The 27989-nt window shown below is 49.3% G+C and overlaps 2 protein-coding genes across 2 annotated transcripts in view; one reads left to right on the forward strand and one right to left on the reverse strand.

Moving 5' to 3' along the window:
• KIF13A (kinesin family member 13A) overlaps window positions 1–27989 on the reverse strand; it is an 818528-nt gene that overhangs the window by 494191 nt on the left and 296348 nt on the right.
• Window positions 24647–26222, forward strand: LOC115475574 (E3 ubiquitin-protein ligase NHLRC1-like). The gene has a single exon (XM_030211411.1). The coding sequence runs from the start codon at window positions 24653–24655 to the stop codon at window positions 25826–25828; it is 1176 nt and encodes a 391-aa protein (XP_030067271.1). The 5' UTR covers window positions 24647–24652; the 3' UTR covers window positions 25829–26222.

Below are 27989 nucleotides of genomic sequence, written 5' to 3' on the forward strand. Positions count from 1 at the left end.
ATGTAAGTACTGACACTTAGATATGTATATGTTGACTAGTTCTGTGTGCTGTTGTAGACATTGACAGTTGTAAAATGGTTGCTCTTGCCCTGAGTAGCGTGTGCACACAGATCAACTCCTGCATGTATTTTAGAAAAGATTCTACTTCAGCAGATCTTTTTCTAAAATACTACTGAACAGCAGTGTAGCCAGACCTCAATTTTTGGGTGGGCATGACCCACATATTTCCTCTCTGCTTGCTCCCCCCCCCCCCCTCCCAAAGCAGTAAAAATTAATATCTTGACTGGCGGGGATCCCTGGGCCCCACCCCACCAGCTGAAGAATCCTCTCTTGAGTCATCCCCCCCCCCCCCCAAGGAGTCTCATCCTCACGGCAGTCATCAGTGTATTTCCAGCCACTGCTGCTGTCACGGCTGTGGCCGTGACCACCCTCCTACTTACCCTGTTTCTGGGAGTCAGTGTCTGTGCTGGCTTCTGCTGGTCTCTGTGTCTGTCTCTGTCTTAGTTTCTCTCTGGCTCTGTGTGCTGATTGCCCTACTGAATCTCACCTGTATGGGCTATGCCTCTTCCAAGATGGCTGCCGCCTCTTCGTCTCTGCCAGTATCCAAGATGGCTCCCGCTGTTACTTTCTATGGGCTGCCTGCTCTGAGTGTCAAGCCTCTGTTTGGTTGCAAGGTGATTGCTGCACCTGTGGCTCTGGTGTTGGGCTTTATTAGTCATCTGAAAACTACAGTCCTGGCCTTTGCATTGCCATTTCCTCCGCAGTGCCTGAGGTCCCGAGGTTAGTGTGCTGTTAGCACCATTTGCTTTCCTTGTCTTTTACTCTGTGGGTCTCCTACCCTTCTGTGGGTTTTCAGCCCTTCTGTGTTTATCGCCTGTGGGTTTTCAGCCCTTCTGTGTTTATCGCCTGTGGGTTTCAGCCCTTCTGTGTTTATCGCCTGTGGGTTTTCAGCCCTTCTGTGTTTATCGCCTGTGGGTTTCTGCCCTTCTGTGTTTATCGCTTGTGGGTTTCCAGCCCTTCTGTATTTGCTCTGTGTGAGTTTCTATGTTTGTTTCCTGTGCATGTCTAGTTAGCTTAAGCACCGCCTGGCTTGTTGCCTGTGCTTAGCTCTGCTTGTCCTCTGTGTTTGTTCCTAGTGTTAGACTAGCCAGCTTAGGCCCCGTCTGTTTGTTAGCTTGTGTTCAGCTTTACTAGTCTCCTGAGTTTGCTCTGTGTATGTTTCCAGTGCATGACTTGTTAGCTTGGGCACAGCTTTGTTGTTAGCTGGTGTATAGCCTTACAGGTCTTCTGAGTTTGCTCTGTGTATGTTTCCAGTGCATGACTTGTTAGCTTGGGCACAGCTTTGTTGTTAGCTGGTGTATAGCTTTACAGGTCTTCTGAGTTTGCTCTGTGTATGTTTCCAGTGCATGACTTGTTAGCTTGGGCACAGCTTTGCATTATCAGCCTGTGTACAGCTTTCCTGTGTTTTGCTTTATGTATGTTTCGTGTGTATGACTGGTTTGCTTGGGCATAGCTTTCCTACTAGCTTGTACAGTGGACTAGTCTTCTTGTGTTTAGCCTGCTGGTTTTCTGTGTGTGTTTCTTTTGCTTCTGGAGCTTCTGCCCTTGTTCTATCTGTTGCCAGTACTCCTTGGCACTGAGGCTCCAGCTGTAGTCTTGTTCCTTGTCCTGACCATTTGCTTTGAATCTGCCTGCTGCCGGAACCCCGACTTTCTCTGCCTTGCCTTCGCCTAGGTGCCAGGGGGCACCCCTGGACCTTTATTCCTGCTGTTCCTGTAAGTCCTACCGGCTGCCAGAACCTGAGGGCTCAACCCGAGGGGGAAGGCAGTCAAGTGTAGGTGAAGCCTAGGTCCAGGGTGTTCCAGTTCCGCGGGTTCCGCTCCAGTGTGTTCCAGTCCAGCGGGTTTCACTCCTGTATGTTCCTGTCCAGTGGGGCCACTCCAGTGTGTCCAGTCCAGCGGGCCCCACTCCAGTGCGCACCCGTCCGGTGCGTTCCAGTTCCGAGTGTTCCGGTGTAGAACTCCAGTCCGGAGTTCCGGTCCAGTCTTGTCTCAGCTCTACCTTGTAGGAGATCTTGCCTGCCACTGCCGCTCCACGGTAGTGGCCCAAGGACTCACAAAACCAGTGCTTCTGGGGAAGAAGCCTGACAGTGTGCCAAGGTCCTCGTGCACGTGACAGAATGCAAAGGCCATGAGTCCGGCAAGATCATCTGCCCAGCGGGGACTACCGTCCATGTTCGAGTTCCTCACGAACCATCCGGAGGTAGTCCTTAATTTGTGGTCCGATCCCTATATCAACCCAATTTTTTCTGTGAATCGTTTTTTGACCCTCCGCGACTACCGGAAGAAACTTTTGTCTGATCCAACCCTGAGAGATACTTGGAAGCGGCAGCTGAGCGAAAGCGTCTCCAGAGGTGTAGGGTCCGCCATAGCCCAGTTTCGGATATTGATCCGTTGACTCAGCTTTATGAATACCGCTACAGACTCCTCGAGGAGCCAGCCCTGCGGGATACTCCAGAAGCGGAGGCTGAACGAATACGCTGTGGAAGGCCCATGCTCGGGGCTTCCCAGCGGGTGGTACAGAACAATCGGGGTGCCCCTCGCAGTTCAGCTCCTGTTCGGGATGTCAAGTCCAGCCAAGCTCCTAAGCCGGTCCAAGGGGTACTTCCTACCAAGCCCCTGACCCCAGTTCAAGTAGCGCTGCCTCCTAAGTCACTGAGTCCAGTCCAGGGGATGCTTCATACTGAACCTCCAATTGCAGTCCAAGTAACGATGCCACTTAAGGCTCCGAGTCCAGTCCGAGGGAGGCTTTCGATGGAGCCTCGGATTCCTGTTCAAGTGGTGCTCCAGGTCGAGCCTCCAGTCCTCGTTCAACTGGCACGCCCTCTGAAACCTCTGAGTCCAGTCCGTGGGGTGCTTCTGATGGAGCCTCAGATTCCTATGCAAGTGGCGCTCCAGGTCGAGCCTCCAGTCCTAGTTCAAGTGGCACGCCCTTTGAAGTCTCCGAGTCCAGTCCGAGGGAAGCCTTCGATGGAGCCTCAGATTCCTGTGCAAGTGGCGCTTCGGGTCAAGTCTCCGGTTCTTGTTCAAGTGACCCGTCCAGTCAAGCCACTGAGTCCAGTTCGAGGGGGGCTTCTAACCAAGCCTCCGATGCCAGTCCACAGGGTGGTTCAGGTGGCACCGCCGCTTCCAGTCCAGAGGGCACCTCCTATCAAGCTCCTAAGGCCAGTTCGAGTGGTGCTTCAGACCGAGCCTCAGTTAAAGTCCAGTTCGCGGGGCGCTCCCAGCCAAGCTCCTGAGTCCAGTTTGAGGGGCCCTGCCAGTCAAGCTTCTGATTCCAGTCCGGGTTCCAGTCCCGGTTCAACTCCTGTTCAGAATTTTTGTTCCAGTCAAGACTCTGATTCCAGTCCGGGTCCCAGTCCCGGTTCAACTCCTGTTCAGAATTTTTGTTCCAGTCAAGACTCTGATTCCAGTCCGGGTCCCAGTCCCGGTTCAACTTCTGTTCCAAGTTCCAGTTCTAGCCCAGATGCTGACCCTGCTCCTAGCTCCAGTTCCAGTCAAGATGCTGAATCTGCATCGAGTGCAGAGGTCAGCCAAGATATTGAGTCTGCTCTTGAAGATGAGATGACGTTCCAAGAGGACTGTGATAGACCTTGTTTTGATTCAGCCTGGGAGAAGACCTCCGAAGCAATAGCTGAGAGAAGGTGTGTTCAACGGCTTGGGGCCCGGAGAAACCCATTTTCTGCATTTCAGCCTGCTAGCATGCTCTGGGGATACCAGGGCCGTCTCCTCTTGAAACCTGCTCGGCGGACGCCGCCTAAAGCTAATGCTAGAGAGACGTCCCAGTCCGGCCAGAGGGGTGTGTCCAGCCCTGCAGCTGAATCATTTCCAAGTTCCAGTTCCAGCCAAGATGCTGATCCTACTCCGAGTTCCAGTTCCAGCCAAGATGCTGACCCTGCTCCTAGCTCCAGTTCCAGCCAAGACGCTGAGTCTGCTCCGAGCTCCAGTTCCAGCCAAGATGCTGACCCTGCTCCAAGCTTCAGTTCCAGCCAAGATGCTGAGTCCGTTCCTAGTTCCACTTCCAGCCAAGATGCTGACCCTGCTCCAAGCTTCAGTTCCAGCCAAGATGCTGAGTCCGTTCCTAGTTCCACTTCCAGCCAAGATGCTGAACCGGCTCTGAGTTCCAGTTCCAGTCAAGCTCCTGACGCACGCCTGGGTTCCAGGCCCGGTTTGCTTTTTGACTCTAGTCCGGGTCCCAGTCCCGGTTTGCTTCCTGAGTTCAGTCTGGGTTCCCTCGGAGAAGGGTGCCTTTTGAATGTGGTTCCTCTTGATGCATTCAAGTTCCTGAGTTGGCCCAGCGGTGATTGGAAGGAGCCTCCTGTTGACAAGTTCCGCTCCTGTCTGCCAGTTTTGAACTTCTTTGTGACTTCTAGTCCAGTGATCCATGTCTGGGGGTTGAAATCGATCAGAAGGTTTCCCCACAGTTACCCCTGGAAACCTGACCTCCTCAGGGAGACCGAGAGGGGGGTCTTGAGGAGGGGGTACTGTCACGGCTGTGGCCGTGACCACCCTCCTACTTACCCTGTTTCTGGGAGTCAGTGTCTGTGCTGGCTTCTGCTGGTCTCTGTGTCTGTCTCTGTCTTAGTTTCTCTCTGGCTCTGTGTGCTGATTGCCCTACTGAATCTCACCTGTATGGGCTATGCCTCTTCCAAGATGGCTGCCGCCTCTTCGTCTCTGCCAGTATCCAAGATGGCTCCCGCTGTTACTTTCTATGGGCTGCCTGCTCTGAGTGTCAAGCCTCTGTTTGGTTGCAAGGTGATTGCTGCACCTGTGGCTCTGGTGTTGGGCTTTATTAGTCATCTGAAAACTACAGTCCTGGCCTTTGCATTGCCATTTCCTCCGCAGTGCCTGAGGTCCCGAGGTTAGTGTGCTGTTAGCACCATTTGCTTTCCTTGTCTTTTACTCTGTGGGTCTCCTACCCTTCTGTGGGTTTTCAGCCCTTCTGTGTTTATCGCCTGTGGGTTTTCAGCCCTTCTGTGTTTATCGCCTGTGGGTTTCAGCCCTTCTGTGTTTATCGCCTGTGGGTTTCTGCCCTTCTGTGTTTATCGCTTGTGGGTTTCCAGCCCTTCTGTATTTGCTCTGTGTGAGTTTCTATGTTTGTTTCCTGTGCATGTCTAGTTAGCTTAAGCACCGCCTGGCTTGTTGCCTGTGCTTAGCTCTGCTTGTCCTCTGTGTTTGTTCCTAGTGTTAGACTAGCCAGCTTAGGCCCCGTCTGTTTGTTAGCTTGTGTTCAGCTTTACTAGTCTCCTGAGTTTGCTCTGTGTATGTTTCCAGTGCATGACTTGTTAGCTTGGGCACAGCTTTGTTGTTAGCTGGTGTATAGCCTTACAGGTCTTCTGAGTTTGCTCTGTGTATGTTTCCAGTGCATGACTTGTTAGCTTGGGCACAGCTTTGTTGTTAGCTGGTGTATAGCTTTACAGGTCTTCTGAGTTTGCTCTGTGTATGTTTCCAGTGCATGACTTGTTAGCTTGGGCACAGCTTTGCATTATCAGCCTGTGTACAGCTTTCCTGTGTTTTGCTTTATGTATGTTTCGTGTGTATGACTGGTTTGCTTGGGCATAGCTTTCCTACTAGCTTGTACAGTGGACTAGTCTTCTTGTGTTTAGCCTGCTGGTTTTCTGTGTGTGTTTCTTTTGCTTCTGGAGCTTCTGCCCTTGTTCTATCTGTTGCCAGTACTCCTTGGCACTGAGGCTCCAGCTGTAGTCTTGTTCCTTGTCCTGACCATTTGCTTTGAATCTGCCTGCTGCCGGAACCCCGACTTTCTCTGCCTTGCCTTCGCCTAGGTGCCAGGGGGCACCCCTGGACCTTTATTCCTGCTGTTCCTGTAAGTCCTACCGGCTGCCAGAACCTGAGGGCTCAACCCGAGGGGGAAGGCAGTCAAGTGTAGGTGAAGCCTAGGTCCAGGGTGTTCCAGTTCCGCGGGTTCCGCTCCAGTGTGTTCCAGTCCAGCGGGTTTCACTCCTGTATGTTCCTGTCCAGTGGGGCCACTCCAGTGTGTCCAGTCCAGCGGGCCCCACTCCAGTGCGCACCCGTCCGGTGCGTTCCAGTTCCGAGTGTTCCGGTGTAGAACTCCAGTCCGGAGTTCCGGTCCAGTCTTGTCTCAGCTCTACCTTGTAGGAGATCTTGCCTGCCACTGCCGCTCCACGGTAGTGGCCCAAGGACTCACAAAACCAGTGCTTCTGGGGAAGAAGCCTGACAGTGTGCCAAGGTCCTCGTGCACGTGACAGCTGCTGACATCGGCACTGCCCCCCCCCCACGCATGCTCAGTTTAACCAGTATCTCCCCACATGCACAGGGGTGCCGATTGAACTGAGCATGCGCAGGAGGGGTGCGTGCCAATGTTGGCAGCTGGAAATGTACTGCTGACTTCTCCGGGGATGAGATTGCCTGGGGAAGTGTGGGGGAGGGGGAATTCCAGAGACGACTGTTCAGCTGGTGAGGCCTGAGGATCCCCCGCCAGCTACACTAATGATATGCTCCGCCACTGGGTGGGCCTGAATCGAAACTGGGTGGGGTCCACCCGTGATTACACCACTGCTACTGAAATGTGATATGGCCCAATTTCAGTTTCACAGTAACAAAAGAGAGGGTATTACAGCATACAAGTATACAACACAGACAGAAAAAGCACCACTGGGCCCTCAAGAAAGAGATAATAGCCATCCTTTATTGTGAAAAAGACCCGACACGGGCCGTGTTTCGGCGCACAAGCACCTGCCTCAGGGGTCTAACATAAAAACATATAGAAATACAGTTATAAATACAGTTATGAATTCAGATCATACATAAACATTCATGCCATAATGTAATTAATGGTTGGATTATAAAAGCAATATAAAATATAGTAAGATAACATAAATAAGGTAATATAATAAATGGTTGAATTAAAATAATAAGATAAAATGCAGAAATGAAATGAATGAGGAACAGAATTAAGTCAGTGATGATCAGGGAAAAGTTAAAAATAATATGTACAATCATGTGCACTTTTTTTTTTTTACTTTATATGCAAGAACATCGAATTAGTTTTAAATGATATAATATTGGGGTTTCTGTGCCTAAGATACATATATATAGAGAGAGCATCTGTTACACATTTGGCTCAGATAGCCCGAGTTATAGCTGGATTTCCCACATCTGAGTAAAATGTATAATCTATGTATATGGTAACCCTAGGTTGCCCAGTGAACATCAGGGCAGTTACTTAGAGTGCTTAGTCTGGTTTGGAGTCAGGGCTGGGACTAGCAAAAGTTGGGAGTCTGACCGGCACTTTAATCCACTTGCTCAGCACATCTCTACAGTCAATAAGACAGTCCACATATGGATATCTGTTCCAAACCGTGAAGGGTTTACTCAGACTTGGACTTCAGATAAGTGGGACAAGGTTTCAGACCAATTATTTACATGAATCATCGAACAGGTACAAGCAAGTTAGCAACATATACCGTCTCTTATATTTTCCTCTCTAATTCTTTAGGCTACTGCGCTCAATGCAAAGCTGGCTCTCCCCAGAGACATGTCTGGTTGTTTGAAGCTTTATCTTGACTGATCATTTGGAACTCTAGCTCCTTCTCGGGGTGAATTGTGTAGCACTTCTTTTCCTACTGCTCTCTGTAGGGGTTGGTGGTGGACTGTTTCCCCATTCCAGTGTTCACCTGAAGCAGTCCGGCAGCTTTCCAGGCTCTGTGGCTGGTTCCCACTCCCAGTACTTTAGAGTCATAGACTGTGCTGATCAGAGACCTTTCTTTCAGTAGATAAGAAATTGCTGCAGCCAGGATGGTAATAATTAAATTATGTCCCCTTGCATTGGTAATAAGGAAACGGCCAGGGACTCAGAGCAAGAACCTTAGTCCCCTAAGAGGTGCAGTGGCTGGGGATCTGGAGCCAAAGTCAAGAAACCCCAAAGACGGTATTTACAACAACCCAGTTTTTTCCTGCAAGGGATATAGCCTCACACCCTGTCAATCAGGAAGAAGACACAGCTCTGTTCTAACTCTTTTCTTACCCCATAGTTTCTAGAACACCTTTACTCGCGTAGACCGTCTAAAGGATCCTGTTCAGCAGGTAATCTTAGCTACCTATTTTTACTGTTTTTCAAAATTTGTGTACATTGCTTTATTATCCTTGTGACGAAAGGCGATTAACTAAGTTTTAATAAATCAAATCAGAATCTGGGTGGTCCAGGGGGCAGAGTCAGGGAGGAGCTGGCAGTTATGCCAGCATGGGCCATATTCAGTGCCGGTGCCCACATAGCTAAGTGGCAAGGTAGACACGTAAAAAGCAGTCCTGACTTTTGCTGCTTAGCTGTGCGGCACTGAATATTGGCTACTAGCTGCATAACTTCAGGCTGCAGATTGGATGTCCACCCTATTTATGCCCCCCCCCCCCCCGAGCAATGAAAGCCTTCCTCCCCCTCCCAGAGGAGCTTTGGGCCCCCAAGAACCTGCCCATGTAGCCCCCCCTGGACCTATCTTACTAACCCCCTTTTGGACTAGGGTCCTTCCCATCTCCACTCTGGCACCACAATGGCTGCTGTGACCTCAAGGACCAGCCTTGTGATGCTACTGCTAGGACTGCAAGACTGCCACTAGAGGTCACAGCAGTCATTTTGAAATTGCTATGATAGGCAGGAGTGAATAGGCATCGCTTCTGCCCTTAGGACCCTAGACCAGTGGCGTAGGAAGGGTGGGGCGGTTCGCCCCTGGTGCACGCCGCTGGTGGGGTGTCGTCTCCGTTGGTTCCTTGCTCCCTCTGCCCTGGAACAGGTTACTTCCTGTTCCGGGGCAGAGAGAGCAAGGAACCAATGGAGCCGACGCAGCTCCCAGCGACATGGGCTCGAGGGCGGATTGGTCCTCCCGCCTGCCCCTCGCTGCCAAAGTAAGTTACAATGCGCTCCGGGGGGGGAGGGTGCGCGCTGGAGGGGGGGCGCCGTGCTGCACCCAGGGGGGGGGTGCGTGGCGGCGACCCGCCCCCGCTGCAGCAGTGCCCTAGACCAGTGTTTTCCAAGTCCAGTCCTGGAGTAACTGTAGCAACTGGGCATGGAGAAGATAGTTTTCAGGATATCCACAATGAATATGCATGAAGCCATTGTATGCAAATCAAGTTCACGCATATTAATGTGGATATCCTGAAGACCTGATTTTCAAGGGGTACTCCAGGACTGGACTTGGGAAACACTGCCTTAGACCACCAGGGGTTAGTAAGGTAGGTCCAGGGGGCCTGTAGGGAGTGGGGTGGGGGGGTTTGGGGGGGGCTCAATGCTGTTCAGAAAGAGGGGGTGTTGGAAAGGGGGTAAGCTTTTCTCTGCTCTTTGGGAGGGAGGGGTGTCAGAATGGAGGGGAGGGGAGGGGCACCTGACCGATACCCATATGAGGGTCCAGACTGAATATCAGCTGGGACCCCCATAAATCTTGGCGTCAAGCTCTTGGTGGGTCAGACCCACATATTCAATACCAATGCCTGGATATGGCCCAGTATCTTTCTGACAAGCAGGGCAAGTCACTTAACCCGCCATTGCCCAGGGTATAAATGAGCACCTGTATATACTATGTAAACCACTTTGAATGTAGTTGCAAAAACCACAGAAAGGCTGTATATCAAGTCCCATTCCCTTTCCCTAATGCAGCTGAGTAAATTCACATAGGTGCAACCACTTACACCAACCATCGAGCCCTAGAAGTGTAAATGCTCACACCTAGACACATACACTCACCTTCAAACTACACCAGTGTTCTTCAATGCAAGGTCCAGAGGCCAATGGAGACTTCTGGGGCAAATCCCTTCATCTTCCTGGGGATTTTCTGCTACTATCTGCCTCTCTAACCAAGCTCACAACAGAAAGGAGGAAGGTGACAGGGGAAGAGCCACATGCTTGAAGGACAAGGCATTTCTCAATAGACAAAGAGAATACATTTGGAAATGCTCTCCCCCTTGAGGATACCCTAAATGAAAAGTGTGAAGTTTCATACAGAGTCAAGGTGCAAGTTTTTAAATGATTCTAGTTGGGCTGGTGGGGATGTATGTCATTGACACACACAGGCCAACATGTGGCCCCGCGTCAACTCTTGGCGGCTATTTTAAACAAGTGGCAGCAGCAAGAGGATCAGCGGCAGCGGGCAGGAAAGCGTGGGGACCTTCCTGCCCCGAAGCAAGCCACTAGACAAGCAGGATGATGTAAGGTATATGTGGGGAGGACATCCAGGACTGAAGGAGAGGTGGATGGATGGTACGTGTGTGTATGGGTGGGAGGGAGGAAAGGAGGGAGTTGAAGACAGGGTAGTCTCTGTTTCCCCTTCCTTGCACAGCCGTCATCGCCATACACACAAAGCAAACAAACCTATGAGCTGCTGTATCCACATTGTTCTTTATTGTTGGTAGCATTTTTATTTAAACTCACTTATATTTTCAAATATACCCACTTGTGTAGTATACAGATGTACACAGAGGAAGTATAATAATGGAATAACTTTTCATAGGTAGAGTAGTAAATCTAATATAATAAAACTCACCGTGAACGTTCTGAAGACAACGTTCTGAAGTCACTCAAACACTCCCTGAAGGGTTCGTGGATTCATGGTGTGAAGCCAGCCAGCCGTCTCTGCCCCGCCCTCGCATCAAACTTCATGACGTCGAGGGCGGGAAAAAAAACCAACGGATCGCACACACGCACAGGGAGGAGTAGGGAAAGGACGTTAGATGCAAAGAACCCCGCCCTGCACAGGCTAGCAACGCCGAAGATCGCTCGAGGAGTCTGACTCAGCACACACACAAGACTTCTGCTGGCGGGATTTTGGGCCCCCCGCCAGCAAAACTACGCGATGGTGGGTGCCATGGCCACGGTGGGTGGGATGGCGGCGACCGGGTGCATCGCTGTGGGTGGGATGGCGGCGGGAGGAGGGGCATCGCGCGGACACGCTTCATTACTTCTTCTAAAAAGCAGAATCCTCCCTCCCCCCCAAAAACTAAACCATACAACACACACACACTCACATCCTCATCTGCCACCGCTTCCTTCCCCCCCCCCCCCCCCACACTTACACACTCACTCTCATTTGGCCACACTTCCTCAACACCCCCCCAACACACACACACTCTCATCTGCCAGCGCTTCCTGAAACCCCTGCCCCCCCCCCACACTCACTCATCTGGCTGTTTCCTGACCCCCCCCCCAAACAACCACACTCGCTCTCATTTGGCCACACTTCAACGCCCCCCCCCAACACACACACACTCAGTCTCTCTCTCTCTCTCTCTCATCTGGCAGCGCTTCCTGAAATCCCTGCCCCCCACATACACACTCACTCACTCATGTGGCAACCCCCCCACCACACACACACACACTCAGTCTCTCATATCGCACCGCTTCCTGAACCCCCCCCCCCCCACACACACACACACATACTCTCGCTCATCTGGCAGCGCTTCCTGAAGCCCCCCCACCACACACACACACTCTCATGTGGAAACACTTGATAAACCACCCCCCCACACACTCATTCACTCATCTCGCAGCACTTACAGACAACCCCACACACCCCTCCTCTTCCAAGCTGAAACCCCCAACACACACCCCCCACACACACCCCTCCAACACACACACACACTCTCATCTGCCAGCGCTTCCTGAACCCCTCTCCCCCCCACATACACTCTCTCTCATCTGCCAGCGCTTCCGGAAACCCCGTACACACACAGACACTCACTCTCTCCCATCTGGCAGCGCATCCTGAACCCCCCCCCCCCACACACACACACAAACACACACACACTATCAGTCATCTCACAGCGCTTCCTGAAACCCCATACACACACACTCACTCTCTCTCTCATCTGCCAGCGCTTCCTGAACCCACTGCCCTCCCCCCCACACACACACACACTCAGTCATCTGGCATCGCTTCCTGAACCCCTCCCCCCCACACACACACACTCTCTCACTCGCATCTGGTAGCGCTTCCTGAACCCCCCCGCACCCCTCATCTTCCAACCTGAACCCCCCCAACACATTCCCCCCTCCCCCTCCTCCAGCACACCAATTGCTTGGGTGCAGTGGTGGCAATCTCAGACACCACAGACAGAGGGGAGGGGGCCTGACACCAGAGAGACACAGGAAGGGAGGTATCTCTGTCACACACACACACACTCTCTCTCTCTCTCATATACAATGTCTTTCTGACTCTCACTATTTCACAGAGGGGTATTGAATAAAGAGGGAAGGCTTCCTTCATGCAGAAGTTCTGTCCGTCAGTCTAAATGTTCCAACATTGTCCAGTTCAGCACAGTATTAGCCGCCAAGTTTAAACAAAGTTAATTAGGTTCAGTGGAAAATAAATCTGTTGCCTTGGGCTGCTTGCCGTGTGAATATTCTATCACTGTTTCATTATTGCTACCAAGTAGTACATATTAAGGGCATTTGCTTTAAACTTTTGCTTTGTTTATCCAGTCCTTATATGCTGTCCCGTTTGTGGCCGTGCCACCCTTCAGACTTACCCTGTTTCTGGGAGTCAGTGTCTGTGCTGGCTTCTGCTTGTCTCTGTGTTTGTGTCTGTCTTAGGTTCTCTCTGGCTCTGTGTGCTGATTGCCCTACTGAACCTCACCTGTGTGGGCTATGCCTCTTCCAAGATGGCTGCCGCCTCTTCGTCTCTGCCAGTATCCAAGATGGCTCCCGCTGTTACTTTCTATGGGATGCCTGCTCTGAGTGTCAAGCCTCTGTTTGGTTGCAAGGTGATTGCTGCACCTGTGGCTCTGGTGTGGATGGGCTTTATTAGTCACCTGAAGACTACAGTCCTGGCCTTTGTATCTCATCTCATCTAATGACATCTCATCTAAAGGTCCTGGTGTATAGAGTGCTCTGTACCCGGTGTCAGTGTTTGCTCTGTGTGAGTTTCTATGTTTGTTTGACTAGCTAGCTTAGGCACCGTGTAGCTTATAGCCTGTGTATAGCTTTGCTAGTGTTTTATGTTTGTTTGACTAGCTAGCTTAGGCACCGTGTAGCTTATAGCCTGTGTATAGCTTTGCTAGTGTTTTATGTTTGTTTGACTAGCTAGCTTAGGCACCATGTAGCTTAGCCTGTGTATAGCTTTGCTAGTGTTTTATGTTTGTTTGACTAGCTAGCTTAGGCACCGTGTAGCTTATAGCCTGTGTATAGCTTTGCTAGTGTTTTATGTTTGTTTGACTAGCTAGCTTAGGCACCATGTAGCTTATAGCCTGTGTATAGCCTTGCTAGTGTTTTATGTTTGTTCAGACTAGTTAGCTTAGGCACCGTGTGGCTTGTTGCCTGTGCATAGCTTTACTAGTTCTATGTGTTTGTTTCCAAGGTATGACTAGTTAGCTAAGGCACCGTCTGGCTGGTTGCCTGTGCCTAGCTCTTCTAGTTCTCTGTGTTTGTTTCCAAGGTATGACTAGTTAGCTAAGGCACCGTCTGGCTTGTTGCCTGTGCATAGCTCCACTAGTTCTCTATGTTTGTTTCCAAGGTATGACTAGTTAGCTTAGGCACCGTCTGGCTTGTTGCCTGTGCATAGCTCTGCTAGTTCCCCGTGATTGTTCCCCATGCCAGCTAGCTGTCCGGTTAGCTATTTCCAAGACTATGTTTGTTCCTCATGTCAGCTAGCCGTCCTGCTAAGCTATTTCCAAGACTGGGTTTGTTCCTCATGCCAGCCAGCTGTCCTGCTAGCTATTTCCAAGACCATGTTTGTTCCTCGTGTCAGCTAGCCGTCCTGCTAGCCATTTCCAAGTCTGTGTTTGTTTCTAGTGTTAGACTAGCCGCCCTTGCTAGCCACTATTCCAAGATTGTGTTTGTTCCTAGAGTGAGCCTAGCCGCCCTGCTAGCCACTATTCCAAGACTGTGTTTGTTCTTAGTGTAGACTAGCCAGCTTAGGCCCCGCTGGCTTGTAGCCTGTGTCAAGCCGTGCTAGTCTTCTGCGTTTGGGTCCAGGGCATGACTTGTTAGCTGGGGCACAGCTTAGTTGTTAGCTGGTGTCTAGCCTTCCAAGTCTCCTGAGTTTGCTCTGTGTATGTTCCTGTGTATGACTGGGTTGCCCGGGTACAGTGTCCCTATGAGCCTGGGTCCAGCTTACTAGTCATTGTGTTGATTCCTGCTGGCTGCCAGAACCCGGATAGTTCCGGCTTGTCTGCCTTGCCTTCGCCTAGGTGCCCAGGGGCACCCCTGGATCTTCATTCCTGCTGCTCCTGTAAGTCCTACCGGCTGCCAGAACCTGAAGGCCCAACCCGAGGGGGTAGGCAGTCAAGTGTAGGTGAAGACTAGGTCCAGGGGGTTCCAGTTCTGCGGGTCCCGCTCCAGTGTGTTCCAGCCCAGCGGGTTTCACTCTTGTATGTTCCAGTCCAGTGGGGCCACTCCAGCGTGTCCAGTCCAGTAGGCCCCACTCCAGTGCGCACCCGTCCGGTGCGTTCCAGTTCCGAGTGTTCCGGTGTACAACTCCAGTCCGGAGTTCCGGTTCAGTCTTTTCTCCTTTCTACCTGGAAGGTGATTTTGCCTTAAGGACTCACAAACCCCGCGCTCCCGGGGAAGAAGCCTGAAGGTATGCCAAGGTCCTCGAGAGCGCGTCGAGCGCGTGAGGCGCGACAGAATACAAAGGCCATGAGTTAGGCGAGATCATCAGTCCAGGTGGGCTTCATGCCCATAAGTTCATGCCCTACGGACAATCCGAGGGGAACTTCTGAAATTTTTTTTGATTCCCAGGACAGTCCAGTTTCTATTTTGGATCCCGATTTAAGCCTGGAGGAATACCGAGAGGAACTTCTGTCGAATCCAGCCTTTACGGATACTCCGGAAGCAGCAGCGGAGAAAAGGCGTATCTACCGGAGTCTGGGCCACTATCACCCAGTTTGTGGCCACTATGACCCAGTTTCTGACATGAATTCAGCCATCACGCTCCGTGAGTACCGCCTCAGACTTCGGGAAGATCCTGCTCTGTGGAATACTCCGGAGTCTGAGATTGAGAGAAGCCGCCGGGAACGTTCTCCGCCCGGGTCTTTTCAACCACCTCAGCCGAGTAGCCGGTGGTACCCTGGGAGGGCAACTCCGGATTCTTACCATGACCTTGACAACCCAGTTTCTGGTTTGGATATGATGATGACTCTCCAGGAGTACCGGGTAGAACTTTTGTCTGATCCGGCCCTGGAAGATACTCCCGAGGCAGCCCTGGAGAGAGAGCGTGTTTCAGAGCGACGGTCTGTTGAAAACCCAGTTTCTGCTATGGATCCCTCCACCAGGCTCTTCTTTTACCGCTTCCAGCTTTGCAGGGATACAGCTCTGCGGTATACTCCTGAGGCTAGGGCCGAAAGAAGGCGCTGTGGGTTGCCTCCGCCCGAGGCTCTTCAGCAGCCTCACAGGTCAGGCCGAGTGAGGCGGCGGACTAAGCCTCTGAGTCCAGTTCCAGTAGTGACGCCATCAAGGAGCCTGAGTCCAGTTCAGGGGATGCTTCCTACTGAACCTCCCATTCCAGTCCAAGTAACGAGGAAGCTTAAGGCTCCGAGGCCAGTCCAAGGAAGGCATTCGATGGAGCCTCAGATTCCTGTGCAAGTGGCGCTCCAGGTCGAGCCTCCAGTCCTCCTTCAAATGGCACGCCCTTTGAAGTCTCCGAGTCCAGTCCGAGGGAAGCCTTCGATGGAGCCTCAGATTTCTGTGCAAGTGGCGCTCCAGGCCGAGCCTCCAGTCCTCATTCAAGTAGCACGCCCTTGGAAGCTTCCGAGTCCAGTCCGAGGGAAGCCTTCGATGGAGCCTCAGATTCCTGTGCAAGTGGCGCTTCGGGTCAAGTCTCCGGTTCTTGTTCAAGTGACCCGTCCAGTCAAGCCACTGAGTCCAGTTCGAGGGGGGCTTCTAACCAAGCCTCCGGTGCCAGTCCACAGGGTGGTTCAGGTGGCACCACCGCTTCCAGTCTTGAAGGCACCTCCAAGCAAGCTCCGAAGCCCAGTTCGAGGGGTTTTTCAGATCGAGCGGCCGATCCCTGTCCTAAGGGTATGTTCGGCCAAGCCGCAGTTAAAGTTTCGTCCCTGCCAGGAGGCAGAGGGCGCCTCGAGTTGCAAGTCCAGTCGAGATGCTGAGTCTGCATCGAGCTACAAGTCCAGTCAAGATGCTGAGTCTGGATCGAGTTACAAGTCCAGTCAAGATGCTGAGGCTGGATCAAGTTGTAGTTCCAGTCAAGATGTTGAATCTGCACCGAGTGCAGAGGTCAGCCACGATATTGAGTCTGCTATTGAGGAAGAGATGACGTTCCCAGAGGACTGTGATAGACCTTGTGTTGATTCAGCCTGGGAGAAGACCTCCGAAGCAATAGCTGAGAGAAGGTGTGTTCAACGGCTTGGGGCCCGGAGAAAACCATTTTCTGCATTTCAGCCTGCTAGCATGCTCTGGGGATACCAGGGCCGTCTCCTCTTGAACCCTGCTCGGCAGAGGCCGCTTGAAGCTAAGGTTAGAGAGACGTCCCAGTCCGGCCAGAGGGGTGCGTCCAGCCCTGCAGCTGAATCTCTTCCAAGTTCCAGTTCTAACCAAGATGCTAAGCCTGTTCCGAGTTCTAGTTCCAGCCAGGAGGCTGAGTCCATGTCTAGTTCCAAGTCCGACCAAGATGTTGAGGTCGTCCTAAGTTCCAGTGTCCGTCAGGAGGCTGACTTTCTGTTGAGTTCCCGTTCCAGTCAGGCTCCTGAATCCAGTTCCAGTCAAGGGGTTGAGGCCAACCCGGGTGCTAGTTCCAGATCCATTTCTGTTCAGACTTCTAGCTCCTGCCAAGATGGGAATGCCACCTTGAGCCTCAGCCCAGCTTCTGATGTCAGCTGGGGTAGTGACTCCAGTCCTGTTCCTGTCATTTCATGGATTTGCCAAGAGGGTCAGGACATTGTGGGTTCCCTCAGGGGAGGGTTACTTTTGAATTGTGTTCCTCTTGATGCATCCATGTTCCTGAGATTGCCCCGTGGTGACTCGAAGGAGCTTCCTGGTCACAAGTTCTCTTTTTGTTTGCCAGCTTTGATCTTCCTTGTGGCTTCCAGCCCAGTGATCTATGTCCGGCTTTTGAGACCTATCAGGAAGTTTCATCATAGTTACCCCTGGATACCCGACCGTCTCCGGGAGACCGAGAGGGGGGTCTTGAGGAGGGGATACTGTCCCGTTTGTGGCCGTGCCACCCTTCAGACTTACCCTGTTTCTGGGAGTCAGTGTCTGTGCTGGCTTCTGCTTGTCTCTGTGTTTGTGTCTGTCTTAGGTTCTCTCTGGCTCTGTGTGCTGATTGCCCTACTGAACCTCACCTGTGTGGGCTATGCCTCTTCCAAGATGGCTGCCGCCTCTTCGTCTCTGCCAGTATCCAAGATGGCTCCCGCTGTTACTTTCTATGGGATGCCTGCTCTGAGTGTCAAGCCTCTGTTTGGTTGCAAGGTGATTGCTGCACCTGTGGCTCTGGTGTGGATGGGCTTTATTAGTCACCTGAAGACTACAGTCCTGGCCTTTATATCTCATCTCATCTAATGACATCTCATCTAAAGGTCCTGGTGTATAGAGTGCTCTGTACCCGGTGTCAGTGTTTGCTCTGTGTGAGTTTCTATGTTTGTTTGACTAGCTAGCTTAGGCACCGTGTAGCTTATAGCCTGTGTATAGCTTTGCTAGTGTTTTATGTTTGTTTGACTAGCTAGCTTAGGCACCGTGTAGCTTATAGCCTGTGTATAGCTTTGCTAGTGTTTTATGTTTGTTTGACTAGCTAGCTTAGGCACCATGTAGCTTAGCCTGTGTATAGCTTTGCTAGTGTTTTATGTTTGTTTGACTAGCTAGCTTAGGCACCGTGTAGCTTATAGCCTGTGTATAGCTTTGCTAGTGTTTTATGTTTGTTTGACTAGCTAGCTTAGGCACCATGTAGCTTATAGCCTGTGTATAGCCTTGCTAGTGTTTTATGTTTGTTCAGACTAGTTAGCTTAGGCACCGTGTGGCTTGTTGCGTGTGCATAGCTTTACTAGTTCTATGTGTTTGTTTCCAAGGTATGACTAGTTAGCTAAGGCACCGTCTGGCTGGTTGCCTGTGCCTAGCTCTTCTAGTTCTCTGTGTTTGTTTCCAAGGTATGACTAGTTAGCTAAGGCACCGTCTGGCTTGTTGCCTGTGCCTAGCTCTTCTAGTTCTCTGTGTTTGTTTCCAAGGTATGACTAGTTAGCTAAGGCACCGTCTGGCTTGTTGCCTGTGCCTAGCTCTTCTAGTTCTCTGTGTTTGTTTCCAAGGTATGACTAGTTAGCTAAGGCACCGTCTGGCTTGTTGCCTGTGCATAGCTCCACTAGTTCTCTATGTTTGTTTCCAAGGTATGACTAGTTAGCTTAGGCACCGTCTGGCTTGTTGCCTGTGCATAGCTCTGCTAGTTCCCCGTGATTGTTCCCCATGCCAGCTAGCTGTCCGGTTAGCTATTTCCAAGACTATGTTTGTTCCTCATGTCAGCTAGCCGTCCTGCTAAGCTATTTCCAAGACTGGGTTTGTTCCTCATGCCAGCCAGCTGTCCTGCTAGCTATTTCCAAGACCATGTTTGTTCCTCGTGTCAGCTAGCCGTCCTGCTAGCCATTTCCAAGTCTGTGTTTGTTTCTAGTGTTAGACTAGCCGCCCTTGCTAGCCACTATTCCAAGATTGTGTTTGTTCCTAGAGTGAGCCTAGCCGCCCTGCTAGCCACTATTCCAAGACTGTGTTTGTTCTTAGTGTAGACTAGCCAGCTTAGGCCCCGCTGGCTTGTAGCCTGTGTCAAGCCGTGCTAGTCTTCTGCGTTTGGGTCCAGGGCATGACTTGTTAGCTGGGGCACAGCTTAGTTGTTAGCTGGTGTCTAGCCTTCCAAGTCTCCTGAGTTTGCTCTGTGTATGTTCCTGTGTATGACTGGGTTGCCCGGGTACAGTGTCCCTATGAGCCTGGGTCCAGCTTACTAGTCATTGTGTTGATTCCTGCTGGCTGCCAGAACCCGGATAGTTCCGGCTTGTCTGCCTTGCCTTCGCCTAGGTGCCCAGGGGCACCCCTGGATCTTCATTCCTGCTGCTCCTGTAAGTCCTACCGGCTGCCAGAACCTGAAGGCCCAACCCGAGGGGGTAGGCAGTCAAGTGTAGGTGAAGACTAGGTCCAGGGGGTTCCAGTTCTGCGGGTCCCGCTCCAGTGTGTTCCAGCCCAGCGGGTTTCACTCTTGTATGTTCCAGTCCAGTGGGGCCACTCCAGCGTGTCCAGTCCAGTAGGCCCCACTCCAGTGCGCACCCGTCCGGTGCGTTCCAGTTCCGAGTGTTCCGGTGTACAACTCCAGTCCGGAGTTCCGGTTCAGTCTTTTCTCCTTTCTACCTGGAAGGTGATTTTGCCTTAAGGACTCACAAACCCCGCGCTCCCGGGGAAGAAGCCTGAAGGTATGCCAAGGTCCTCGAGAGCGCGTCGAGCGCGACATATGCACATGGTTTTGCTTTTTTAACCCAAAAGCGAATTCTAAGGGCAGTTGAACAATTATGTATAAACTGTGTTATTTCTGACTTTACTTGTTTTGGACTGCTTTGGGTCCTGTTAATCTGTATATCTGCTGTCTTAGCAGAGTACAAAAGAAAATGATTTATGTTATTTTTACTAGAATTTTTACTGCTTGTAGAATTTGGCTTTCTTGGAGGTGGGGTCAAGGTGATTGTGGCACGGCAAAGGCTGTGCTGTCCCGGAGCTGGGATGGAGAAGATTACTTGTGGCGGGGATGGGTTAGATTTCTGTTCCCATGCAACTCTCTGTTCCAGAACCTCCCTCCCACATTTTCCTATGTCATTGGTACCACATGTACCAAGACAGCCAGCTCCTCCCCAGCAATATCTAAAATTCTGTCTAGGTGACATGTGAGGTCAGCCACCTTCACGGTTCTAGGTCAGTTCTCACCAGACAATTCCAATTCCCCAATTCCCATCTAGAAAATTGCCACCTAGGCCAATCACCACCTAACCAATTCCCACCACTCCAGGGAGGACAATTCCCACTCTTAACAATCATGAAGCATCACATTCTGAAATGTATCTCCTTCTCCTTCTCTTTCCCCTTCCAGATCATTTGTGGGTGGCATTGCCCCCCCCCCCCCCACCCTAAACATTACCTTTAACACACTACACAAACAAAAAAAAATAAAACAAAATTCAAATTAATGAGTATAAAATATAATGGAAATTGATATACCACCTTTTTGTAGCTACATTGAAAGTTGTTTACATAATATATACAGGGGCAATGGAGGGTTAAGTGACTTGCCCAGAGCCACATGGAGATGCCTTGGGAATCAAACCCAGTTCCCCATGATCAAACTCTGCTTCACTAACCACTAGGCTACTCCACCACTGTCTAGAATTATTCCATTATATATATCTCTATGCCATGCAATGACACTTCTCAACAAAAAATACATGATGCATAAGGAACCCCCCCCCCCCCCCCACACACACACACACACACACACAAACACACACACATACACAAACCAGCACAAGAAAAACAACAAAAACTACATGCCAGTAAGAAATAGCCAGGGGGAAAGAGTTATAGGAGGGAATTGTCCACTTTGGGGAAAAGTCCTAGGAGGGAATTGTCCAGGCTGGAAATAGTGGGTGGAAGCTCTCCTGTGGGAACTGTCCAGGTGGCAACTAGCCTGCTACACACCTTCACACCAGGCAGGCAAGTGACCAGGCAATCCTCAAGCCCATCTAATTGCTGGAAAGGGTGTTCTAGTGTGGGGTCCATGGTCCATATCTGGTGAAGTTGTCCCAAAACACAGACCTTGTGTAGAAGTATTCAATTTTGGCTTAAATTGCTTACTGGGTTACTAGTTCCATGGGATCCTGGTATCTTTTTAGTAAATAAGGCAATTCCAGGTTACCCTATTGCATGTTCTGCATTAATGCATTTTATTTTTATTACATTTGTACCCCGCGCTTTCCCACTCATGGCATACTCAATGCGGCTTACATGGGGCAATGGAGGGTTAAGTGACTTGCCCAGAGTCACAAGGAGCTGCCTGTGCCTGAAGTGGGAATCAAACTCAGTTCCTCAGTTCCCCAGGACCAAGGTCCACCACCCTAAACACTAGGCCACTCCTCCACTCTTCTGCGTCAGTGTTGCCAGATTGGTTGTTGCAGCTTCTCAGATGCATCCTGGAGTGCCCTCTGTGCAAAAAAGTGGCTTCACAAAGTGAGATTTATTTACGAAATTGAATACCTTACAGGGGTTCACCAGAAATCACTGACAAAGTGGACTAAAGATTTGGGTATGTTTAAAAGATAAACTTGTTGGTTTTATAGTGTACCTATATTTTGGAGACTTGAGAGGTACCTGTGCTCTCTCTTAGATGGTTTTGTTTTCTCCCATTTTTCTTTTCTTTCCTTATATGTTTATGAAAACTTTAAAAGAGAGAGGTTTTCCTCAGCTTTGAAATTTGTTGTGGGCCAACTCTGAAATATTTGTATAATGGTTGGTTAGAATGTTACATGTTTGTTTTAGACAGTCACAAACAGAAGGCAAAAATGCTCTACTGGAAGGGAGGCAGCAAGTGGGAAAAAGTAGAGCAACGCAACCTCTCACAGATGGTGTTCAAAACAAAGTTATTGAAAATTCTTCCAAAATAATGATGACGACCTGACACGACTCGTGTTTCACCCTTCTTGGCCTGCATCAGGGGTCTAGGGGTTCAATATGTATTACAGCATTACACTCTACATGTTAAAATTAAAATTAAAAAATACATATTTGTTTTAACTGGACAGCTGGGCTTGTATGTGGTGGCAGATGGTGCTGGCTCCTGTGCCTGTTGTGGGGCCATGGGGGAGTGCTGAGGGTAGCCTGGGGGGGATCAAAAAAAAGCTGATCTTGCTCCAGTGAGGGCACAGTGGAGGAGCCGTGACACTGACGGCAGCTGGCAGATTTTTCCCTGCTGCACTGGGAGGAGGGGAAGCAAGGCACAGCAGCAGTGTCCAGAGTGAGGATGGTCAGACATCAGAGTGAGTGAGGGAGTAGCAGTGTGGGAGTGCAGCACTAGACTGGCCAGGCTTACTGACTTCCAAGTCAGGAGAAGAGGACCCACACTGAAAAGAAAAGGCTGGTAGGAGGAGGCGGACTGGAGCGCTGCCGACTGCCTTAAAGCTGCACATCGTGGTGGCTCAGCTGAGCCGTGGCAGAAAGGCGACAAAGTGCACAGCCTATGAGGACAAACTGGGTGGGCCTGAGCTGAGATTTGGTGGACCTGGGCCCACCCATAGCTACGCCCCTGCAGCAGTCAGAATTCTTTTAGCCACCACTGGCATTATCCCCAGATATACAATGCTGAGTCATATCCAGGCACTAGCATTGAATATCCCTTTATGCAGCCTCTTGTTCACTTAAGTGCAATATTCAGCACTTTACCACCTAAGCAACACCGCATAAAGACAGGACTGAGGGCCAGATGCACTATACCTAATGAGCCAATAATTAGTCAATAACGAGCCATTAACAAGCAAGTAGTAAACCCTGGCATGCACTAAAAGCCATTTTACGACGGTGGTAGCAGCTAACGAAAACGGGATGCTGATGAGTAAATTTTGTAGAAACCCTATTGTAATGAGATGCACTAAGCTTTTCCGATTGCCTTAACGCTGGAAACTCTAACGAGAGGTCTGTACCTCTCATTGGGGCTGCGCGGGATTGAAAACTGATAAAAAACCACTATAAAAGTCATTCCGCCCCCCCCCCCCCCGCCGCAATAATACAGAATGGCTCTAACGACGACTTTAGTGCATCCTTCCCTGAGTTTTGTGAAGTCCAATTTGGCTAATTAGGTGGTTAAGTGATGAATATCAGAATTTAAAGTTAACCACATAAGTGCTAGCTCCGCCTCAGACCACCCACAAAATAGCTGGCTTTTACTTTACTAGTCAATACTGAGATTCAGTGGGACTAACTGATACCAGATAGTCCCATACAGGTGATTTAAGTGGCCTCTCCTGGCCATTTAAATTGCTTTGAATATGGACCCCATATACATCTCTGGTGTTAATTATCTAATCCATGGTCTAATCCATTGTCTTATTGCGTATTTATATTTTCTATGTATTTGCTTCCAAGCGCTGAGTGTGTGATCATCTTTTATTTTTATCCATGCTTGTTTGAACTTCCTGGTTTGTGTTTTTAGTTTTTTCAGTTTGTCGTTTTGCTAATTATCTTGATTTCCAGTTTAATGATCCTAATTGTTCAAGCTATTTTTTGTCATGATTGAAGTTTAACCTATTACCTTTAGCTCTTATCATAGGACGAACTTTCCTCTTGTAACCTAATCTGTCCCTTTGCCCCAACTATGTATTTCTCCTATCCGGAACTGGTAATCACCACTTGCGGAATTATGTAAGCCACATTGAGCTTGCAAATAGGTGGGAAAATGTGGGATACAAATGTTATAAATAAATAAAAAATCTGATGTACTTTCAGTGCTAGTTGCAAGGCAGTTTCTCAAGCTTCTTACACAGCACAGACACTGAAACACTGGATCAGCTTGCCTCTCTAAGTGGATGCTGTGAGTAAGTGGGGTGGGAGGGCAGCTACAAGTGAATAGTTGCGGTCTATGGGTGCCAGTTTGTGTAAATGGTAATTGGGTGTGTAGTGTGTGTGTGTGTGAGAGAGAGAGAGAGAGAGAATGACTGACTGGGGTGCAATGTGGATTGGTGTGAAAAGTGAGTCACCCTCTTCTCTCCCTTCATCCCCCTAACACTACAAATTTTGACCATGCTCTTCCTCCTACTGGCTTTGTATTATCTGCCCTCATTCTTTTTCTTTCCTTGTTTCCATCACACCCTCTTCTGCCTCCTGTCTCCCTCCTCCACTTTCCCTCCATTGCATTCCTTCCAGGTCACCTCCCCTTTTCTCCTTCCATCAGAGGCTGAGCTCCCCTCCCCTACCTTCCATCAGAGGCTGAGCCCCCCTTTCCCCCCCCCCCCCCCAGACTCAACCACTCTCGTCCCCACGACCCCATCTGCTCATTTCCTGTCACAGCCTTAGGTTCATTCCATCTCTCTTATCCCTTCCCACCTCCCAAAAACGGGTCCATTGTTCCTCCTCAACATCATTCTTTCCTCTTCCCTTTGCCCCCTGACTTATTCCCCCTCTCCCCCCCCCCCCCCCCACCGTCTCACTTATTTGCCCAGTACCCGGATCATTCCCTCTCCCTCTCTCCAACTCTGTTCCCTCCCTACAGGCTCCTTCTCTCCCTTTAGATAGTTGGTCTTCCTCTCCCCTCCTGAATTCTATATCACGCTCCAGACTCGCCTTTTCACTTTCCTACTGCTTTAAACCAAATATTAACTAGTCTAAGAATAAAAGATGACAACGACATTTCTAATTGCTTTCTTGTGGTCAATAAAAGGTAAAGAAGCAGCGACACGAACTAATGCCACCAACTCCCTGAAGCACATTCCCTTTTATGATGTGTCCTTTAGAGGGCAGTAACGTACCAGAAATGCAGCTCAAGCAGCAGGAAATGCAGCGTCACCATGTTTATAAGCAGGGCCGACACAGCCCTACCTAACCTTGTAACAGGATCCTCGTGACCAGGCTCCTGCTTTTCTCGCAAGGGGCAGCTCAAAATCCTCTTGCAGCTCTAGCAATGAGTGCCACGACCTCCAAGCAAATCCGGGCCATGCAAGACCTCTTGCACGTAGCAGAGGTTAATCTGCTTGAATGCAAGGTCTGCTTCGAGAAGTACAGCCAGCAGCAGCCACGCCGGCCCAGGAACTTAACCTGTGGCCATGTTCTGTGCTCAGCATGTGTTTCTTCCCTGGCACGGCCAGCCCTGGAGTGCCCTTTCTGTCGCCGGGCCTGCAGTCCTTCTGAAACCAGTGACTGTCTGCCCCTGCTTCACCTCAAAGACATCCTCAGTCGTGTGGCTAATGATCCTGTGTCCTCAGATGCCTCAGAAGCAGAGGGTCCAGTGACCAGACTGTCACCAGCAGGCTTTATCCTAAACTTTTCTTTTGGAGGTTGGGGACTGTTAGTCAGTCCTACTGGCATGACAGTGTGTCAGAAATTAGGATGCATAGCAGTGGTGCAAGATGGGAAGAAGAGGATCAAACTTTTCAGCATGACTGGTGCGTGCATTCAGCAGCTTGGAGAAAAGAGAGATTCTAGTAACAGTGTCCGATACCCCCTGGATGTCGCAATCACTTCGGATGGCTATTTAGTTGTTACAGATGCTGGTGACCGGTCCGTTAAAGTGTTTGATTTTAAGGGCAGGTGCAAGTTAGTGGTCAGGGGGACATTCTGCCTTCCCTGGGGTGTAGATGTCAACCCCCAAAATGAAATTCTGGTGACTGATACGGAGGCAGGAGCGCTGTGGCTTTTGCAGGCAGATCTCAGAAAGGAACAAGTGAAGAAAAGCCAGCGGCTGCACTCCAGCCTGTGCCAGCCAAGAGGAGTGGCAGTCTGTCCCGCCACCGGCACTCTTGCTGTCATCGAGCATCTGAACACACAAGGAACAAGAGTGAAACTGTTCAGCAGCGACATGACATTAATTGGCCAGGTAGACAGTTCTGCCTGCAGTTTACTGTTGCCTTCTGAAATCCACATGACTGGCGTGGCCTTTGGCAGAGGGGGTAATATTTTGGTGACAGATGTGCAGAATGGAGCTGTACTAAGTCTGGGGACAGCCAGGGATTTTCCTTCTGTCCGGTCTCTTGTCACTCGTGGGCTCTGCTACCCTACTGCTGTGAACTGGCTGGAGAATGAGTCCTTGGTTGTGCTGGACAGTGGAGACCATTCTGTCAAAATATTTGCAGGCTGTTGAACGTTTAGGGCCTATTCAAAAATCTGTGCCAACAGGAAACAAACAAACAAAAAAAAGCATTTATGAAATAGCGCAGGACATTAAGGGCCTTATCTATCTTAATTTATTTTGGTCTTAATTGACTTTAGCTGCCTTCTTTTAATAAGGAAGCTAACTGTGTGGTTTGGCTAAATACGTGTGTTGATTTTATTCCACTGGACTGGTTACATTCTTTTAGCGTGTATAGACTTGTTCAGTTACCTGAAAAGTAACCTGGAAGGTTATTAAAATACACGTCACAGCTGTTCAGCACCAAGGTCTGGACAGCTCCTCTGACTTACTGATGGCCAGTGGGTCAGGTTGAAATAGCTCATTTCACATTTTTTTTTTTTTTTTGAAACATGCTTTAAAAAAATGAAAGTTTTCTAATACTAACTGAAGTTCATTATTATCTTTCTTATTGTGTGGTTTCAGACCTATGTGTCATCTTTTCAGGGTGAGGTATAATGTATTTTTCAAAGATGTTAATCATCCCAAAAATGCAAATTTCAAAGCCATGTATATGGGTGCATAGTGCTTTCCTTGGGCAGCCTGGCTATCTGAAAGCTACTCTTCCTCAATCTCTAGCTAGAAGTAGACCTGGGCTTCTGGAGCATACATGCTTTTAGTAGCTCCTTAAGAAGGCAGTCTCAGAAGCATGCCTAGGTCAGAGAGGCAAATAATATACATGGAATGTATTTTCAAACATATGTGCATTAACTTCCGATGAAAATTCACCCACATAAAAAGTAGGTGCAAAGCCCATAGGTCCTTTCTATTCATGGACAGTTGTCAAAGACAAAACATGTGTTTGTAGTTTTCCCTTGAAAATTAGATAAGAGTCCATGGGTACAAAGCTACTGTGGACACAGATTCTCCACCTATCCAAAGAATGCCACTGATTTGTGCTTTAGAGGAAGTCCACATTCCAGTCTCAATCTCAGGAGGATTCCAAGAATCACCCTGATATGACTCCTGGGGGAGGGGAGGAGAGGAATTGAAAATAAAGAATAGAAAAGGTTTTTAAAAAAATGGAGCAATGAAAAAGAAAGAACAAAATTGTTACCCAGGCACAACCAAACAGTTTGAAAATTATTTATTTTATGCATATTAAATAATGTACTAAGAAGTGTAACTCTGGCAAGCAAACCACAAATATATTAAGTTAATTCAATAAAAATAAATAGCATCTACAACGGTTGACCTTTATTGCTGTCATATCTTGTTGGACTAGCGTGGTACCACACGACTTTATCCATAGAATGTTAAAATCTGTAACACAGAATTTCATAACCTTTTCTACAGAGCCTATGCAGGGACTGCAACAGGAAACCTGGGGCTTTGCCATAGTACTCTATAGTGAAACAACGAAATAAGCCATTGGTTTATCTTGTCTACTTCACCCCACCCTGCTATAGCATAAAAATGATTTTGTTATGAAGAGTGACAATCACATGACATGTTTGCTAACCTGAGACAATTGTAGAGACTCTTGTCTGTTGGTCAGGGAGAAGGATAATCTCCATGGCAGTACACACTCTGTTAACCTGGGTTTCTATCACCAACAAGAACGTAACATGCAGAATATGGCTCATGAAATTTTTTCCATCCCGCTGCAGGTATATGTATGTATATTTCCATGGGGTGTGTGGATTTGTACTTGTATCCAGATGTCAAGAACAAAGTGGAGCGTTTTGTCTCCCACCACATGTGCCCAGGCTTTAGTTCCATAGGAATGTCTCCAATTAGTGCAGTTATTCAGGATTTGATATACCACCATTTGGAAGTATAGTAGTGGTTTACAATATTAAATATCAAGCTAATAGGATAACAAATAAAGTACAATTTCATACTAAATGAAAAGCAGAATGGCAGCTACTGTGTATGTCATGCCCCTGTCGAGTTTCACTATCTCCCCTGTTGCGCTGTGTCAACCAATCCCAAAATACATCTAAAAATTTAAAAAAATGTTTAAAGACCTTTCTTAAATGCATAATAAGATGGTTCTATTCTTAGGAAACTGGACAGATAATGTGATGAAGAGTGTGTAAATTAATATATCTGAATGCTGGCACAAGTAGAAGGTTCTGCTAAGTAGATCTCAACATTCTATCTGAAGAATAAATGGAATACTGGAATGATT

Source organism: Microcaecilia unicolor, chromosome 1 (genome assembly GCF_901765095.1).
Source record: "Microcaecilia unicolor chromosome 1, aMicUni1.1, whole genome shotgun sequence".
In the NCBI taxonomy this organism is placed as follows: domain Eukaryota; kingdom Metazoa; phylum Chordata; class Amphibia; order Gymnophiona; family Siphonopidae; genus Microcaecilia; species Microcaecilia unicolor.